Below are 17141 nucleotides of genomic sequence, written 5' to 3' on the forward strand. Positions count from 1 at the left end.
GAGCCGTTGAAGTGATTTTCCGTGAGTCTCAACCACGATCCAGATCCCCTGTGTCCGGTATTCAGAACCCCCACCGAGACAAGAAGCCCAAAGCAAGGGTAGAGCGAGAGCGAGTGAGACAGCGCAGAGAGGCGGCAGCACGCCTGGCTCACATTTCTATCAAATGAATCATGGCGATAAGTTGTGATCCTGGGAGTAGTTAATGGCTGTCGGCGGAGGTGCCTCTTCAACGAGGCGTAACACCCTGTTTGCTTTTACGCTGGTGAGGTGCGTGGGATGAGAGCAACTCTACGCCGCCCAGGTGCCGTATCAAATAATATTGGAAGGTGGAGATTCAGGGGTTTTCCAGCACCACACCAAACGGAAATAACCACAGCCACAATAGAAATGTACAAGTGAAACACTTTGCCCGCCTACCTGTAGGGACGACCAGTAAGGAACAATTTATCTGATGATAATCAGAGGAAACGTCACAGGATATTGATGTCTGAGGCTGAGATACATATATTCAAATATACATTGTATAAATTTATTCAAAACCCCATATTAAAGAATACAACTGTGGTTCATCACATTGAACTATATGTTAGAGATAACGTGCAGCCATTAACCCCTTACTCTAAAAGGAGATATTTAGCAAAAATGACCCTCTGTCTGTGCATTATCAATCTTATAACACGGCGACTTACTGAATCAAGTAATACATTGAGAATGACTATTGTTTTGAAATGATTTCATAACTAGATGGTGAGTTAATGAGTGGAGCGATAGGAGCGACGAGAAGCCAGGGGATTTATTGAGCAGTTAGGTGCTGACTCATCAGCAGTCGTTGTTCAGAAATGACAGACCGCCGATTGGCAGTACTGACCAATAAGAATCGAGTATTCCACAGTGCCAAGTAATAAGGAAAAGTAAATTATGATGTAAGAAGAACATTCTAGTGTATCAAATCAAACAGGTCTCATTTTGACCACAAAATTGTGTACCATGACCCGACAACCCTTGAGAGACAATAAACAGTATAACTGAGTTCTCGCCCGACGCTGTGCGCCGGCATTGATATACCATCAGTGCTCAGAGTATGCGTGTGCCGAAGAGGCGGTCCCAGTGGGTGAAGTAAGGGGCGTAGTTTCCCTTCTGCGCAATATGGTGGGCCTGGTGGTGCGGGGCCCCACCCATGCCGGGCAGAAGCTGGTGCAGCCCCCACGGCAGGTCGTAGCCGCAGTGGTCCTCCACCGCCAGCCAGCTGTTGAGGAGGTGGAAGAGCAGCTCGCTCAGGGGATGGCAGCCCAGCAGCCGGGCGCTGAGCAGCGCCAGCAGCAGCAGGGACAGGAGCTCGGCGGGGCTGGCGTCCTGCGCCGCCATGGCGAAGGGCGACCGGTTCTGGTGGTGAGCCCGGTGGACGTTGCGGTACAGCCAGGGCACCCTGGGGAGGTCCAAGAACAAAGGGTTGAAAGTGGTGCGTGCAAGTAGGGGATAATGTGAAGTTGGACATATCCAATTCAAGTCTTGGAGTCTTCCTTTGAAGTTTCTATGTTGTGGTACAAGATGGTGCCACTAACCAGCGGTAGCATTAGCACGTAGACAGATTGACTTGAATCTGGGTGGCTGTTTCCGGTGTACAATCGAGGGGGTTATTTACGGACTGGACACCTTGATTGATTCCACTCTTTACTAAAACATTTCTATGTATTTTTATCTCCTGTTTCTATTGAAAAGGCTGCGTAGCCTACAATACACGCCCACAATACACCTCTCCTACAAAAATAGAGAAATGCCGCTGACGTGGCCACTGGAGCTCCAACAGTGGATTCAACAGGAGGCGTGGAACCATAGGGGGCGTATCGAACGGTTCGATAACATACCGTTTACCGTTGCATCCCTAGTCTATATATATATATGTGTGTGTGTGTGTGTGTGTGTGTGTGTGTGTGTGTGTGTGTGTGTGTGGGTGTGAATTACAGTGGGAACATTTTTGAATCAATAAATAAATACAAGAAAATAAAGAACTGTGTAATTCAGGGGTGGGCAAACTACGGCCCGCAGGCCGTATCTGGCCCGACATTGTTTAGTCCGGCCCGCGATGCATTTACATAAACAACAATCCTATAATACATTTTAAATTTGTAGTATTCATTTCACTGTTATTTTAATACTTAATGGTACCACCAGATGGCGCAGTGCCGGGCCTTCTCTGATGTCAAGTCACTCTTCTTCACTTTACCTGAGCGTCACGTATGCATCACCCATAACAAAATGAGCGGATAAAAAAAGCGCAAAATTGACGGCGAGAGTTGGGTTTTCGACAAAGATTGGATTGCAAAATATTTTTTTACTGGATCACGAGCAAAGGCTTGTGTGTCTGATTTGCCAAGAAACTGGCTCATTTTTGGAGTTCATGGGGAAAGCCGAGGATTTTCTCGAGCTGAAAGAGGCACACTGGCTTTGTGATTTGGCGTTGGCTGTGGACATACTGGCACACATGAACGAGCTGAACGTGAAGCTACAAGGGAAAGACCAGTTTGTAGACGACGTGTATTCAAACGTGAAAGCCTTCAAGGTAATATTGACTTTGTTCTCTAAACAAATGACAAACAAATCATTTGCACATTTCCCCCACGCCGGCGCCGCTGAAAGAAGCCCCCCGACATGCCAGCAAATACAGTCAATCGCTGGACGACCCGCACGGAGAGTTCTGCCGTCGATTCTCTGATTCTGAGAAGTCACTTCAGCTGGCGTCACGCCCCCTGTCATTGGAAGATGAGGCGGCACCGCAGACGTTACAGTTGGAGCTGATCGATCTCCAGTCTGACTCTGTCCTGAAGGAGAAGTTCAACTCCGTCAAGCTGGATGCGTTTTATGCTTCAACTGAATGAGACTGGTGTTATTTGGCTCTGCCCATGTGTGTGCACAGACGTTCAGTGTGATGAACATTAACAGAACACGCCACAGAGCCCAGCTTGCTGATGAACACCTGAGCGCTGTCTTACCAATTTCCACACAAAAAAATGGCACCAGATTCTGATGCGCTGGCAAAGAAGGGCGACCAGCAACACTGTTCTCATTAAATCCGTCAAAGGTGAGTTTTTATTTCATTTTATTTTTTATTTCAAAATTAATTGATTAATTAAAAAATGGGATAAGAGGAAATAGATTTCACATATAGTTTACACTTCATGCTTGCTCATTTTTCACCTCATCTACTAATGGTCTGGCCCGCTGGTCAGTTTTTAAAACGAAACGTGGCCCTCGAGCCAAAAAGTTTGCCCACCCCTGGTGTAATTGATGGATGAGTGGGTGTGGAATCTTTTACAGATGACTGGTGGACTAGAGGTTAAAGGGTTAGGGTTGCGGTTGGGTTGGGGTTGAGGTTGGGTTGGGGTTAGGATTATCCATGTGTTAGGGTAAGGGTTAGGGCCAGGGTTAGGGTTAGGGTTTCCTCACCTGTGCATGATGTAGTGCCATATAAAAAACAACATATCAAACAGCAGGAGGCACGCAGAAACCTCCGCGAAGAGCTGCAGACCGGAGGGAGCGACCTCGGGAAACGCGGGGCTCCTCAGGCACTGGAGCGCGGCGGTGACGGGGAGGACGGCCAGGACGTAAGCTAAGATGACCCTCCGGAAAGACGCCAGCCACTTTTGGAGGAGCCCTGGCCCGGGTCGGCCGGACATTCTGCAGGACCCTACGCGTGCACAGAGGCACCCCAGAGCGTCCAGCAGCAGGAACGGTGAGCAGAGGAGGACGTGCGTTACAAAAGCGTAGAGCGTGGGCAGGTAAGGAGAGAGCAGGACCTCCTTGTGTGTTTTCAGATGATCCCAAAGGGGTTGGAGGATCATAGGTGACTCTGCACGTCCAGAGGAGGCATCATCCATCACGGCCTGCATTAGTCGTCCCAGGATCCTTCCAGTTCTATTTTATAATAAAATTAAAAAAGAAAAGGCGTTAAGACTCTGGGTACTTTTGCTGGGTCTGACCAACCCCTTTGAAAAGGGAAACAGATCATTCTCGCCTTCTATTTTTCTCTTGGCTCGGAGGGGTTTGCTTTTGTTTACAAAGGTCCTCTTCTGCCACTCTCACTACACGTATGAGTGCGTGGCTATGCAGCGAGTTAACCCTCCCACAAAGTACCCAAGACAGGAGCTGACTTCAGTTGTTTTTCAATGGCAGCGGTGTGAAACTGGAACAGCACAAAACTATACAAGTTAACGGTCAAGTATTTATGCAAATGCCAATAACTTGTTCATACGTTTTCGTACCTCATACACTGTGTCCATAAACAAATAAACTTACAGATTGTGCTTCTTCAAGGGCAATAACGAGGCAGACGAAAGGAGATACCGCAACGCTGCCTTCCCCAAATGTAGCGTTAGTCCGACTGTCCGATTTGGATGTTACAATGTTACAGCCAAGTGGGCTGTCACAGCATCACAATGTCGCAGCCGATGGGGAGGGACAGAACTTAAGTAGAGTTTATGCATAATAAATGACCAGTAGGCGGTACCAATTCATTATTTGTAAAGGTGCAGAATCTTGCGTCTGCTAAATTTAGGAGACAGAACAGTTCCCACAGAGGGACTGATAAATCTTTCCAACCCGATTAGCTCCAATAAAAATCCTTGTCAAAAATCCAATGCCAAACAAATTAATGCAAATTACCATTCATCACTCTCGTCGCCGCCATAGTAGACGTTGGGTATTTCAGGAAATATCTTTATTCGTTTTCTTTGGCCCCTTTTGACCATGAGTTGTTTAAACCTCCATAAGTAGTTGAAGGCAAGAGTGTAGACGGGTTTTGAAAAAAAATGAAAATAAAATAAAACAACTAATCTTAATCTGAACGAGGGCTGTTTATCTGACTTCAATATTCCTTATTCTGTCTTTGGTGTTTTCATGTTTTCATTTTCATTGTTGTCTCAGACCCTTAATTCACTTTTTTTTTCCCATCAAATTTTGATTGCAAAGAACTTGTACTATTTTTAACATGTTATTGCTATTTCTATTATTGTTTTCATTGACGGCCTTTAAGTGTAAAATAATGATGATACTTTGCCTATAACCATAAAATGTTGATCGTTATGAAATATTGATCGATTATTTTCCCCCAAAATAACTGTATTGATGATTTGCCATATTCCCAAAAAAGCAAATTGAAAAACATTTTATACAAATTGTAACTAATAAACATTATACTAAAGTAACACAATGAAATAGCTCCTTTAATTAACATTATGATCACATTGTGAATATGAATACTACACAGAGACATTCTAAAAGAAAATACAACAACTTTATTGTCAAACGACAATTGTTTTCTATTGCACGTTCACAATTGAAATGAGTGCAAAAAGAGTTGCCTTTCAAGTTTCTTTGTCAGTCAAATTTACCTGAGCAAGTCTAATTCAAAGATTTATGAAGGGATTCAGGACTAATTATGACAAAAAAAACAAAACTAAAAACCATGGAGATAGACAGCAAGTGCGATCAAATGTCGGAATAGTTCCTTGAAATCATAAAGCATCAAGCAGGGACCAAGTTGTACCGTATTAGGAATAAATCAACAATTGAATGATGAGACTCTCTTTAGGAGGTTGTTCTATATTAGTTTGTTTTTAGCCAAACTGACTTGCCAAGTGCTACTTATCTGAAACCCCAGGGGACAGAGCTTGGCAAGCTACACTGTTGAACATAAGAATCTGGGGTGAAAACAAAAAAAATAAAAACATATTCAAAGCTTAAAATTTACATGAATCCTCTTCAAAACATTTACAGGGCAGCATGCCATTAAAGAAATGGCTTTTAAAAAATTAACAAAATTAATCATTACAACCCGACAGACAAAACCTTGTATTTAACGGATACGCTGGCTTTAATAATAACTCCTTAAAAACTACATTTTCTTTTTGGTAGTAAGCAAAAAGAAAAAAAAAAAAAAAAAGAATCAAATAAATCACAGTCAATCAGTTTTACTCGTCTTATAATGTGTAGTGGTTTTCCAGATCCTGAAACGTTCAACTTGTAGCACATACAGGAGTTTTGTTTTGGGGGAGATAAACTGATATTTGGTCCGGTATTCTTGTGCATTTTCAACATGCATATTGGGACACCACGCAAGGTTCATTTAACAGGAGCCAACAGAGTTGAGCAAAATCATCGAACAGAGAAGGGAAATGAATCGCTTGGTAATTGGTCATTCATTTAGGAAGTATGTTGTTTCCTTTATTAAGATAAAGAAGAGCAATGTTGGAAACTAGTTCAATTAGGCTTCAAAACCGTTCGTGGAGGCACCATTCGTATGTCCGCATTGAGAACCTCAGTGGACTCAAGGACGTGTCCGAGGGCCACGTCAATTCCAATCAGGAAATCGTTAAAAACAAAAACAATTTGACGGTTAAAAGAAACAAATGCTGATCTTGTGTTCACACTGCAGAAGAAAAACTTGTAATTACAGGGCAGAGTGTTGAAGAACAATCTGTGTGAAGAATAGAAATCAACACTTAAAGGATAGGTTTGCTATTTTGCCAACTCAGGCCTTGCTGGTTCCCATCTTCTACACACCAAGCACAGCCTCGCTGTGAGAAACTTACCACTCTGCTACAGCTTCTCACTGTGCTTAAACGCAGTCCAATGAGACACGGCTAAAGTGAAATTTCCTTTTTGAAAACAGGAAACCGACATTATGGTCTCAGAGTATTTCCAATGTTTTGAATAACAGTCATTTCACATTTTACTTGAAACTACATTTGCTGCAGTACATCTATAGCGTAACATTAGCTACAGTAGGTTGTGAGTAGGAAGCGGTGCAGCTTCCTGTTTCTTGTCTGTTGCATGGATGTAGCCAAAAGAGCTGGTTTGTGATCACCCCCCCTTGATATATAAAAACATCTACTGTATATTGTGAGCTTTACATTTTTACATATTTTTTAAGGCTTAAACATTTACCCCATTGGACATAAGCGCTACAAGAGTGGTACGTTTCTCAATAGTAAAGCCTTCAGTGAGGTCCAATCCTGATAGAAAAAAACAAAAACAGAAAAATAATAAAAACAAAAAGGCTGATCGCCGTCCCGGTGGAGTTCTGCTGCAACTACAGCTACCTTGAATACCAAATGGCATCAGTGAAAGCCAGTGCTACATACCTGTACAGCAGAGAAATGTGGTACTACTATCACACCATCGCAAAGTTGAGTTCATATTCACGACCAAAATGTTGATACCCCTCGTGCGAGAACATTTTTCTGGGCACACACGGGCAGAAGTGAATGGGGAGGGGTTACAGCTAACAGCCAACAGCTAACACACAGTACATTCACTCATTCCTCAGGCTTCATCTACAGCAGGAGTTTCCTCTTAGAACAGATGGATGGGCTTCGTGTTCGCTGACCGCGGGGGGAGGAGGCCCTGTGGCCAACTAGGAGGGAGGGGAGGGAGGGGGTGTCTTCAGTGCAGGTGGTGGTGGTGGTGGTGGTTGGGGGGGGTTCGGTCAGGTTGGGGTCGCTCTTCTTCTCCTCTCGTCGCTCTTCTCTGCCCTAGTCCAGGTCCAGGATGTGATCTCCTGCCGCGGCCGTGATGGCGGCACCGGAGTCCACGAACATGTGGGGGATGTCGTTCCCAAAGTAGATCTTGCTGTTGGCTGCGATGGCCTTGTACTTCATCAGCTGCAGGTACTCCGGCGTCAGCTTCACCTGCGGGGGCAGGAAGAGGAGAAACGCAGAGAGGGCTCCAGTTTAGCAATATTCAACCTGTTGTGACCAGCAGGGGACAACAGGGACAACAGGGACAACATGAAAAGCTACCTTTCACTATTTTTGTCCACTCATTGTTTTGTTTTGCTTTTGTTGTCATGACAGGCCTGTTGGCTTTGCACACATTGCATGCTGGACTTTAACCTTTTCACATCATTATTAAGGTCCTCATTTTCCTTGCGGGGCTTTGGGAGATATTTCTCGCCCGCTTGAGGGTCTCAGGGTTAGAGATTAGGGTTTTTTTCAATTAATACCTTGATACTGATAATTTCACAATATTTTGGGATGGCTATTGCTGCTCTCATGAGATATTTACACACAAGAAATATGTGAGAAGCAATCATTAGTAATGTGGGAATTATGAGCAATTATGAATTATTGAGCAATTATGAATTGAGCAAGCAGTTAGTGGCGTTGATTAGAACAGCCTACAAAGTTCAGAAAATGTCATTACTTTACTGTAATAAGGCCTTTAAGACACCTAACTATCATGCTATTACCATAACCAAAATCCTGGATAATATCTGGCTCCATATCACAATATCAATATTATATTGATATATCGCCCAGCCATATTAGAGAGTCCTTCTTAAACCAACTGGGATGACGAGCGGGTCATAGAATTTGACCGACTGTTACCAGTAGGTTTTGACTCTTTTCAACTTCCCAACAACTCTGAAGGAACTAAGAATGGCATCATGCACTATTAATGTCATAGGTTGTGCAATAATACAACTCTGTAACAGTTTCCCCATGGGTCTGTCATTGTTTCACATCATGTTCTCCTGGCTCCTCCCACCTTATTGGCCTCGGCGGCCCTCTGCGACATGTAGAACTCTGCATCTGCCCTGGCCTTCTGTCTGGCCAAAAATGCTTGGTCTATAATCCGGAAAGAGAACAGAAAGAGGAAGATGATGATGGAGCTGAGGATGCGACAGACGTCTGAAAAACGAAAAGCCAGGATGACTTGGGAAATTCTGCTCTGCTACACCAAAAGGTCATTCTATGGCACAAAACAGTGGCGCTATAATACAAACAAATGAGGCAGTGCTTTGGAAATAAATATCTATTTTTATGTTCATGTTTTTGTTTTTAATGCTTATACAGCTGTTGAGCCTTGTTGCGGCTGCATCATTTGTCTTGTATAACACACACCGCAAATTAAACAAATACAATGAAACCTTTTTGGAGTGCATGTACGGTACACCCAGATGTGGTCTGAACAATTGGACAAACCTTCGATTTCAGAAATCTTTTTTTCCGTTTCCTTTTCCATGACCTTCTGTCCGAACTTGATCTCCGACACCTGGGCCACCTTCTCTGCCTCTACAAACGCAGCGAGCAGAACACTTCTATCAGAGAGGGTTGCTGGGATCACACATCGGGTAAATACCGTATAATCCACCTGCCTTGATATTATGGTTGGGCCACATGTCAAAACTTTCCTCTGCTCCTCGTCCGTTCTCGCTTCTCTGATAGCACAGCCTTTTTTTTTTTTTTTAGAACGGTAAATAAACAAAATCGGGAGATTTATGGGAAATTTTAACGGGAGGACAGTAGGAGAGAAGGGCGAAATATGGGAGAATTCCAGGAAAAACAGTAGGGTTGACAGGTATGTGCATTACGCACGCACCCGTAGGCAGAGAGACTGTGTCAGACAGAGCCACCAGGCTGCGTTGACGCTGACACGTTGACTGGTTGACACACATACAGACAAATCAGTGTTGAATTCAGACGTGGTTGCATTGTTTATTTTTTTTGATTGGGTTAGGAAGTGAGTGGGACAGAACATGATAAATGTCTATGTAAGCACTGAAAACAACACAAAAGGCAATTATTATTTTAATTGTGGTGAAAACCGGGAAAATTTGGTAGTGAACTTAGAAAACCTGGACATTTTAGTGTTTTAAAAGTAATTTGTTGGGCTTGAATGTGCCGTGTTATGATTTGAGCATTTTTTATTTGCATAAAGCAAGCATATTCCCACTCCCATGTTGATATGAGTATTAAACACTTGAAAAATAACCCTTTAAGATATTTTGAACAGATGAAAAAATATGCGATTAATCGCGATCAATTTTTTAAATCCCCTAAAAAGCCCTAAAAAGAAGTAATTTGCCGTCTTTGCCAACACGGCCCGGGACCAGGATCATCAGCCGCAGCGTGGAGGCTTGGTTAAAACAATCACTTAATTAGGAGTGTCTGAGTCGTGTTGTTCTTCCGATGTCTGAACCGAACCAAAGGAAGAAAGAAAGAGAGAAAGCCGGTTTCAGAATGACCTGGAAACTGTGATTTATTTTTTCTTTTGGAGGCTTTCTCCAGACGGGGAGAAAAGCACTGGGTGTAGTCAAACGACGACATGGAACACCAGTTCTTATTTGTGCATGCTTTAAATTGCACTTTACAGGTCATTAATTAGCCAAATAAAAGGACAAAAATCCCCCCCACCCCAAAAAAAAAAAAAAAAAAAACACCCGTCGATGGACTTGATTATTATTATTTATTTTCATTTATTTATTTTGATTTTCTTTATCATGAAGGAAAGAGTTGCACAACAGTGGTAAAATCAGTATACTTGGTTAGTTATTTTTTTCAACACTAGTTAAAGCTGTAACATTCTTACGCACGTATGGGCTTATGTTCTTGTATTTGCACTTGTGGGATGTTTGTGTGTTTGAGTATAGGGGGGGAAAAAAACATTGTTTCTACTGCGCCCTCTACTTGCTTCTGCTTTCTGATGTAAACCTGAACAAACGGATTCGGGGGCAAATTTGTGGTGTCACAATGATGTGGCGCAGTAGAAACAATGTTTTTCCCCCTATGCTCAAACACACAAACATCCCACAAGTGCAAATACAAGAACATAAGCCCATAAGTGTGTAAGAATGTTACAGATACAACGAGTGTTAAAAAATAACTAACCAACTATAATGTTTTTACCACTGTTTAGAAGACGTTACAAGAAAGGCTTTTGCTTTGCATTTCAAATGTGGTTGACAGGAGTATATGCAGGTGATGGCAAGTAAACATGTCTGTCACCAGGCTGCCAGAGCTCAGTCCCAGAGTTTGTTTATTTTTATTATTTTCAATTCAATACCTTGTCAATCAAACCACATGTAAACCGTTTATATTTACCTGGTTTTAATCATATCTTGGGCTGACTTTTGTTAATAACCACAGTGCGGGTGATTCTTGAGATTACTTGCAGTAGACAGGTGCTTCTTCCTAATACACAATTTCAATAATTGAAATGTATGAGATTTCCAGTGTTTGAAAATGAGGAAATCTCACCAATCACAGCTTTTATCCGCTCCGTCTCGGCCTCTTTCTCCACCACCCTCTGCGTCTGGTGCGAAATCAGCAGCTTGGTCTTTTCACTCTCCCTGTGAAGAGAAACAAAGGGCTCTTTATCTTTTTCTTATCTTTGTTGTGATGATACAGTGTGTGACAATACAGTGTTCATGATTCAATGGGCGGCGGTACACTGAGATACTATTTAAACATACACGTGAGGACAGTTCCCCCTGTATCTAACGTTCAAATGTTCATCTCACGAAAACCCATGATGTTGTTTGGTTAGCTTTTATTTATTTTTTACATATTTTAGATTTTTTTTATTATTTGTAGACAGTGTTTCATTGTTTTTAAACATGCCTTTTGAATTTGTACTAGTTTCTTTGTATTGCTACTTGCAACACCTTCAACATCCACTAGATACGTAGCAGTGGCCTCTTCTCACTTTTTTTAGTCAAATCTTTTAAAATAAACTCATAAATTGAACAAATAATTTATTAAGAGAATTCATATCGACTTTAGAAGAGTAGTAAGTCAAGTGACGTCACATGCCGACATTGAGGGACCTGATCGTTTCATAACAGGAAGCAGCTTGGAAGCCAAGTGGCATGTGATGAGCTCAAAGTGTGAATAAACTCACTAACTGACCCAATTCATTTCAGGCTACAGCACCATGGGAAGACAAACGAGCCTTAACGTGCGACAGCAGGATGAGCGGGAAACACTCACATGAGCTCGTAGTTCCGGCGGATGCTCTCGGGAATATTGGGTTTGGTCACACGGACCGCCTGCAGAGAGGGAAAGGGAGAAGAGAAGAAGACGAGCATGAAAACGAGAATCGAACAAAATCTACTGCAGCGGTTTGTAAGCGGGACGGTTTTACGGGTTAAAACGTAAATTCAACTTAGATGGAGTCCGTCGAGAGTCCTTTTTGTATGTCACACCCACTGTCCAAGTATGTCGTCCACCAGGCTGACAGCGCTGTGGCATTTCTACTCAACAGAGAACCCCCATAAAGGTCTGTGTCTCCAGATCAGTTTTGGGGTTTTGTCTTACATAAGTAGGGCTGAAACGATTCCAAAGAATTTATTATCGTGAAATATCAGTGGAAATTTTACATCATATTGGCTTACAGAGTCAAAACTTGACCATCACTTTGGTCCGTTGGATTGAGTTATAACCGTTAGCATCAAATCAGACCTCGCATCTGGAATGATTTTACAACAAACCTGAGAGACTACAACATTGTCTCTCACTGTTAATATATGGATATTATTTAACATTAATATTATTATTATTAATAATATCTTAGGTTTTATAATGAATGACAAAAAGTGACACATCCAGTATGTTAAAGCACCTAATCGTGTACTGCAAATTTGCAGCAGTAAAATTCTGATGAGTTAAAATAGAGCTCCAAAAAGGGTATGATGCATGATTCACGATTCATGATTTTCCTATTCTGTTATGCGATTGGCAGCAGAAATTAATTTAGCTCAATTAATATTTTCATTACAGACATGCATGTTTTGCAGTTCTATAAAAGATAATATATGACATTTAGGAATCAATAAAGTCGATAAAATCAAATCCACGAGGGAATCGCCATTGATGAATTATGAGCATTTCCCAATGGTCATTCAACTACCATTGACCTCAAACTGTACCTGGATGATGATCCCAGGGGCCATGACTGTCAGGTCCTTCTGGAGCGTCAGCTTCAGGTTCTCATCTATCTGATCTGGGAGAGCAGAAAACATGGAAGAAAATGAATAATCCTGATCACGATCAAACTCCTTTAAAGTAAGTTTGGACCCCAAAACGGGCCACAACACATTGCTCAGCCTGATCATGGTGAAATGCAGATTTAGATCCAAATTGTTAAATTATCATTTGGGTCCATGCCACCCTGGTTATGAGCCCAGTTTAAATGTTACCAGATTAATGTATGATGGACCCCAGGTAGTACAAGTAAATGGACTTGATGTGTGGACAAAATGCCCAAACACAGGTAATGACAGGTTTGAATAATGAAATAAAATGGGGAAGAACTTGGTAAAAAGTCACTTTCAATTTCACTGCTGCCGATTGTCCTTCACTTACCAAACAAGCCGATGTAGACCTCCTGCAGGGAGTGCACGCTGCAGAACTGGTTGAGCTCATGGTGCACCTTGTTGAATATCAAGGCCTTGTCATAGTCTGCCGTGAAGTTCTTCACTATGTCGTAAACTGCAGGAGGAGGGAGGGTAAGTGCAAATATATTCAGAACTACCGAACACATGTAAAAACCCTTGGCACTGCAGCAGGCAATCATATCATCCGTGCATTTTGACATTTCAGAAACAAACCTTCTTGAATCAGCTACCCACAGACACCAGAGATGTTTACACACACACACGCACCCACACACTCACGTCGCATGCCATTGGATTTACCTGCTGAAGGAATAAGGTAGTTCACCACCTCTATGCGGTCAAAGTAAATCATCACTCCTCCACTGGGGAATAAAAACATAAACTACACTTTTCAGGGGTCGATTTTAATTCCAAGTACAGAACTAAACATTAGGATGTCAATAAGAAAGTCCTAAGCCACCCTAAGCCGCATAACCAAGGGGGATAAATCAAAATGGTCTCTACCTTGTCCCACACGGTACATTCTTGACCTCGTCCGTCTGTAGCGTAGTCTAAAACAGTTAAAGGGAAAAAAAAAAGATTAAGGAAATATCAAATATGCTATCAAAACTTTTTTTTCCATATATAGAGGGGTGACAAATTAAAGGAAAACACAACATAAAGCGTTTTAGTAAGGTGCCGTCAGAACAGCTCCAATGCACCTTGGCATAGATTCTCTGGGACTGGGAATCTCTGGGAATCTACTGGGGGGAGGGAACACAGTGGAGATAGCTACCGACACAAATTACAGTTTTCCGAATTCCCGCGAATGCAGCATCACTTCTGACACAAATTCGTTTTGAGAGTTCCCATGTACACAGCATCACTTCCTGCTGTCACTCGACCAGATACAGACTTTGAGCGCTTTCTAATCTGCCTGAACCAGGGAGCCGTGTCCGCTTCTTCTCACGTAATGCCAGAGAACGAGTCCACTAGTTAATCGATCGCGGGTTGCTAAAATGCTAAAATGGTTTTGCCAAATATACTTTGGCGGCCGTTACTATACCTGGGTGGCCCACCCAAGGAAAGTCGTTTCCAAAAGATATTCCCATTTGTTGTTTTAATGATGATGGTGGTGAAGAGTGCTGTCTAACACGTCCACAATCTTCCATAGGTGTTCAATTGGGTTGAGATCTGGTGACTGCAAAGGCAATAGCATATGATTTACATAGTTTTCATACTCAACCATTCAGTGAGCCCTGCTGCCCTGTGGATGGCATTGTTTAGGCTGTGACAGTATGAACGTTTTCTTACCGCAGTGAAAAGCACACCGATGGGGGGAGATACTTTTCTTGTCGGTCAGTGTGCATCACAATAACAGGATAAAATAGATAGAAGCTTACAAATATGCACAGGAATATCATTTCAATGAGGAATTATAAATATTTGTATGCGTGAATCGTCCGCGTCTAGATACGGACGCGAACACGGCTCTCCATGTGCCCCGATCGCTGACAGCGTTCCCCGTTCATATTCACATTGAACAGCCGAATGCGATTCGACTGACAAAATTCTGAGTTGGTTACAGCACAATAAATAATTAATAATAATAGGACACAGGCAAAAGAAATCGCCCATATGTTTAATGGACCGTCACTCCCCCACCGTGTGCAAAGCTGAAGTGACGAGCGGGAATGGAACAACTGAAAAGTTTCTCCAGGAGTCCTCGAACATACAGTAGGATGGAAGACAGTCAATGATGATAACTAAACAACGATTATTGTGTTTATATTTCATATCCTTCTGTTACATTCACCAGCTTCATTTGTCACCCGTATTTGGACTTTAACAGGAACACACCAGCTTCTCGCCTAATTAGCCTCATGAATGAGCTGAAAGAACATCAATAAATGATTTACTGCTGTGCCAAATGCATAATGGAAGTCTAGACACAGGGTTGGGATAGCTACCAAATTTAGTGGCCCTTATCACAATCTGCAAAAGTAAGTCATACACCAAGTTTCTTCAACTTGACAGTTGGCGGACCACAGAGAGTCAGCAGGTAATTCCACATTTAATTCCCCGACTTGCCTTTTAGTCCCATATTTCAGGGCCCGTAAACATGAGCAGTCTCACCTGAACTGACTTGTAGATGGTGATGAAAGGCAGCATGAGATGGAAGCCGGGGCCGCTAGTAGTGGTCAGGAGAGCTCCTCCCCTGAAACACACACATGAACATAAGACACCCACCCAATGTATCTGACTCATGGACACGTTAACAATCCGTAATATTGTGCCACCGTGGCTCTCAAAGGACATTAAAAATAGCAATCACTTGGACTGGAACCAAAGTTGCTTTTAAGATGTGTGAACCAAACCTTTGTCTCCGAGACAATATTTAAGGCGATCTTAAGTCCAGACACTTGCATGGTTTATAACCCACTAATGGATGGGATGTATACAGTTGTAGTGAGTAAGTAGGTTGAGTCATAGAACATGGCGACAACAAAAGCAAGCAGCAAGTAAAGGGTCAAATTTTACCTGAAGTAAACCCCGGTGTGTCCCTCATCTATCTTGTGTACAGAGGCAAAGAGGGCCGCTCCGCTGATAGCTGCGATTATTGAGACTATGGCACCCCACTGTGCCATCCTGGAAGGAAAAGACAGAGGAGGAGAAAACCTTGACCTACCGTTCTTTCATTTACTATAATGCCCAGAAAGCCCTCTTTTAGGCATGGCCCCTGCAGAAACACTGCACCGCCTAATGCGGCGGTAGCGCACGTGTTTATCTCCTCCCAGCGCTAAGCTAGACATTACCTGGGAGTTCGGGACCCAACGACCTTCCTTTAAGAGGATTGGCCGAATTGTAAGGTCGTCTTCTTCGCGGCTAAATGTGTACGACAGAAGCATTCTAGATGACATACTGTATCTATGTATAATACACAGATGCTTGACTGGGTTGGGGGGGACTTTATATTTATATTCCAGCTAAAGAAGTGCCAAAAGTAATAGTAGCCGGAGGGAGAAGTAGCAATAGCAGTTTTGCTATTACTCGTCTTATCTGTTTTCCAGATTTTTATTTCAAGGTTTTTATTCTTCTTTACTTTAATGCCCGATGTGAAGCCATTTCAATTGTCGTTGAGTATATGCAAATAAACTTGCCTTGCCTAGTTGTAGTTGTAGTATTAGTGGTAGTAATAGTGGTGGTAGAAGTAGTAATAATAGAGGTAGTACTAGTATGAGCTGTTGACATAACGCACTTGATTGATTTATTTTTACTGCTATTATTATTATTATTATTGTATTCTTATTCCTCACAGCTGTATGCTTTGGTTGTTTCTATCCTCCCAGCTAAATCGCTTTGGACAAAAGCCTCTGCAAAACGAATCAATGTAAATGTTAATGTACAAGTAGCAGTAGTAGTCTCGGTAGAGGTCCTGGTACTAGTAGTACTAGTACTTCGAGTAGTAGTAGTCGTAGTAGTAGTAGTAGTAGTAGTAGTAGTAGCATAAATAGCACAATAATATGTCGTAATAGCAAAGCTCAGACGCAGTTATATTCGGGTCCCGTAAAAAATACAAACACAAACCCTGGCATTTACCGAGGGGCAACGTTGTACACCCTCAATAAGTTAGCGAACCTTAAACCTTTACGTCGCGCTGACACGCTGCTCCGCCATTTAACCAACTGTATCTGCAGAACCAACGCCTGCTTTCCAGGTGGAGGTGCATCTTACCTGCGCTTGGCCTGAGGTATCTCACCGAACACCGCCGAGCGAGCGCCCCACCTGCGTTACTTCCGCATTTTGCGTCACGCGTCACCAGAACGTAACCGGCGCGCGAGCGGAGCGTCTTAAGAAGGAGGCGCAAGGAAGTGGTTGAGCGGCGCCTCCCCTTCGCCGCCAGCGGGTGGCGCCAGAGACCGGTCGCAGTGCCGCAAGAAGCGGGACGTCGCCTCAACGGTTGGAACTGGACGGACCAGCGTTTGCC

General features: G+C 42.9%; 2 protein-coding genes across 2 annotated transcripts; both read right to left on the reverse strand.

Moving 5' to 3' along the window:
• Nucleotides 1-1074: 1074 nt before the first annotated feature.
• On the reverse strand, nt 1075-3875 carry ch25hl3 (cholesterol 25-hydroxylase like 3; the record flags this gene model as incomplete). The annotated part of the gene is made up of 2 exons (XM_080004312.1): nt 1075-1426; nt 3445-3875. The coding sequence occupies 2 exons, from the start codon at nt 3873-3875 to the stop codon at nt 1075-1077; spliced, it is 783 nt and encodes a 260-aa protein (XP_079860438.1).
• A 1326-nt stretch (nt 3876-5201) lies between these two features.
• On the reverse strand, nt 5202-16940 carry erlin2 (ER lipid raft associated 2). The gene is made up of 12 exons (XM_080003884.1): nt 16889-16940; nt 15695-15802; nt 15290-15371; nt 13679-13725; nt 13475-13536; nt 13143-13268; nt 12707-12780; nt 11769-11827; nt 11037-11128; nt 8982-9071; nt 8545-8624; nt 5202-7685 (listed from the first exon to the last, which is right to left on the reverse strand). Exons 2-12 carry the CDS (start codon nt 15799-15801, stop codon nt 7530-7532), a joined length of 975 nt encoding a protein of 324 aa, XP_079860010.1. The 5' UTR covers nt 15802; nt 16889-16940; the 3' UTR covers nt 5202-7529.
• Between the last annotated feature and the right edge of the window lie 201 nt (nt 16941-17141).

This window comes from Zeus faber, assembly GCF_960531495.2.
Source record: "Zeus faber genome assembly, chromosome: 7".
NCBI lineage: Eukaryota > Metazoa > Chordata > Actinopteri > Zeiformes > Zeidae > Zeus > Zeus faber.

Bases quoted from the DNA above. Each gene is read 5' to 3' on its own strand.
- erlin2 (XM_080003884.1), bottom strand. From the start codon at position 15,801: ATGGCACAGTGGGGTGCCATAGTCTCAATAATCGCAGCTATCAGCGGA. The intron at 15,372-15,694 runs GTAAAATTTGAC...TGTGTGTTTCAG, and splicing joins CACACCGGGGTTTACTTCAG to GGGAGGAGCTCTCCTGACCA. The intron at 11,828-12,706 runs GTACAGTTTGAG...CCCTCTCTGCAG, and splicing joins CCCCTGGGATCATCATCCAG to GCGGTCCGTGTGACCAAACC.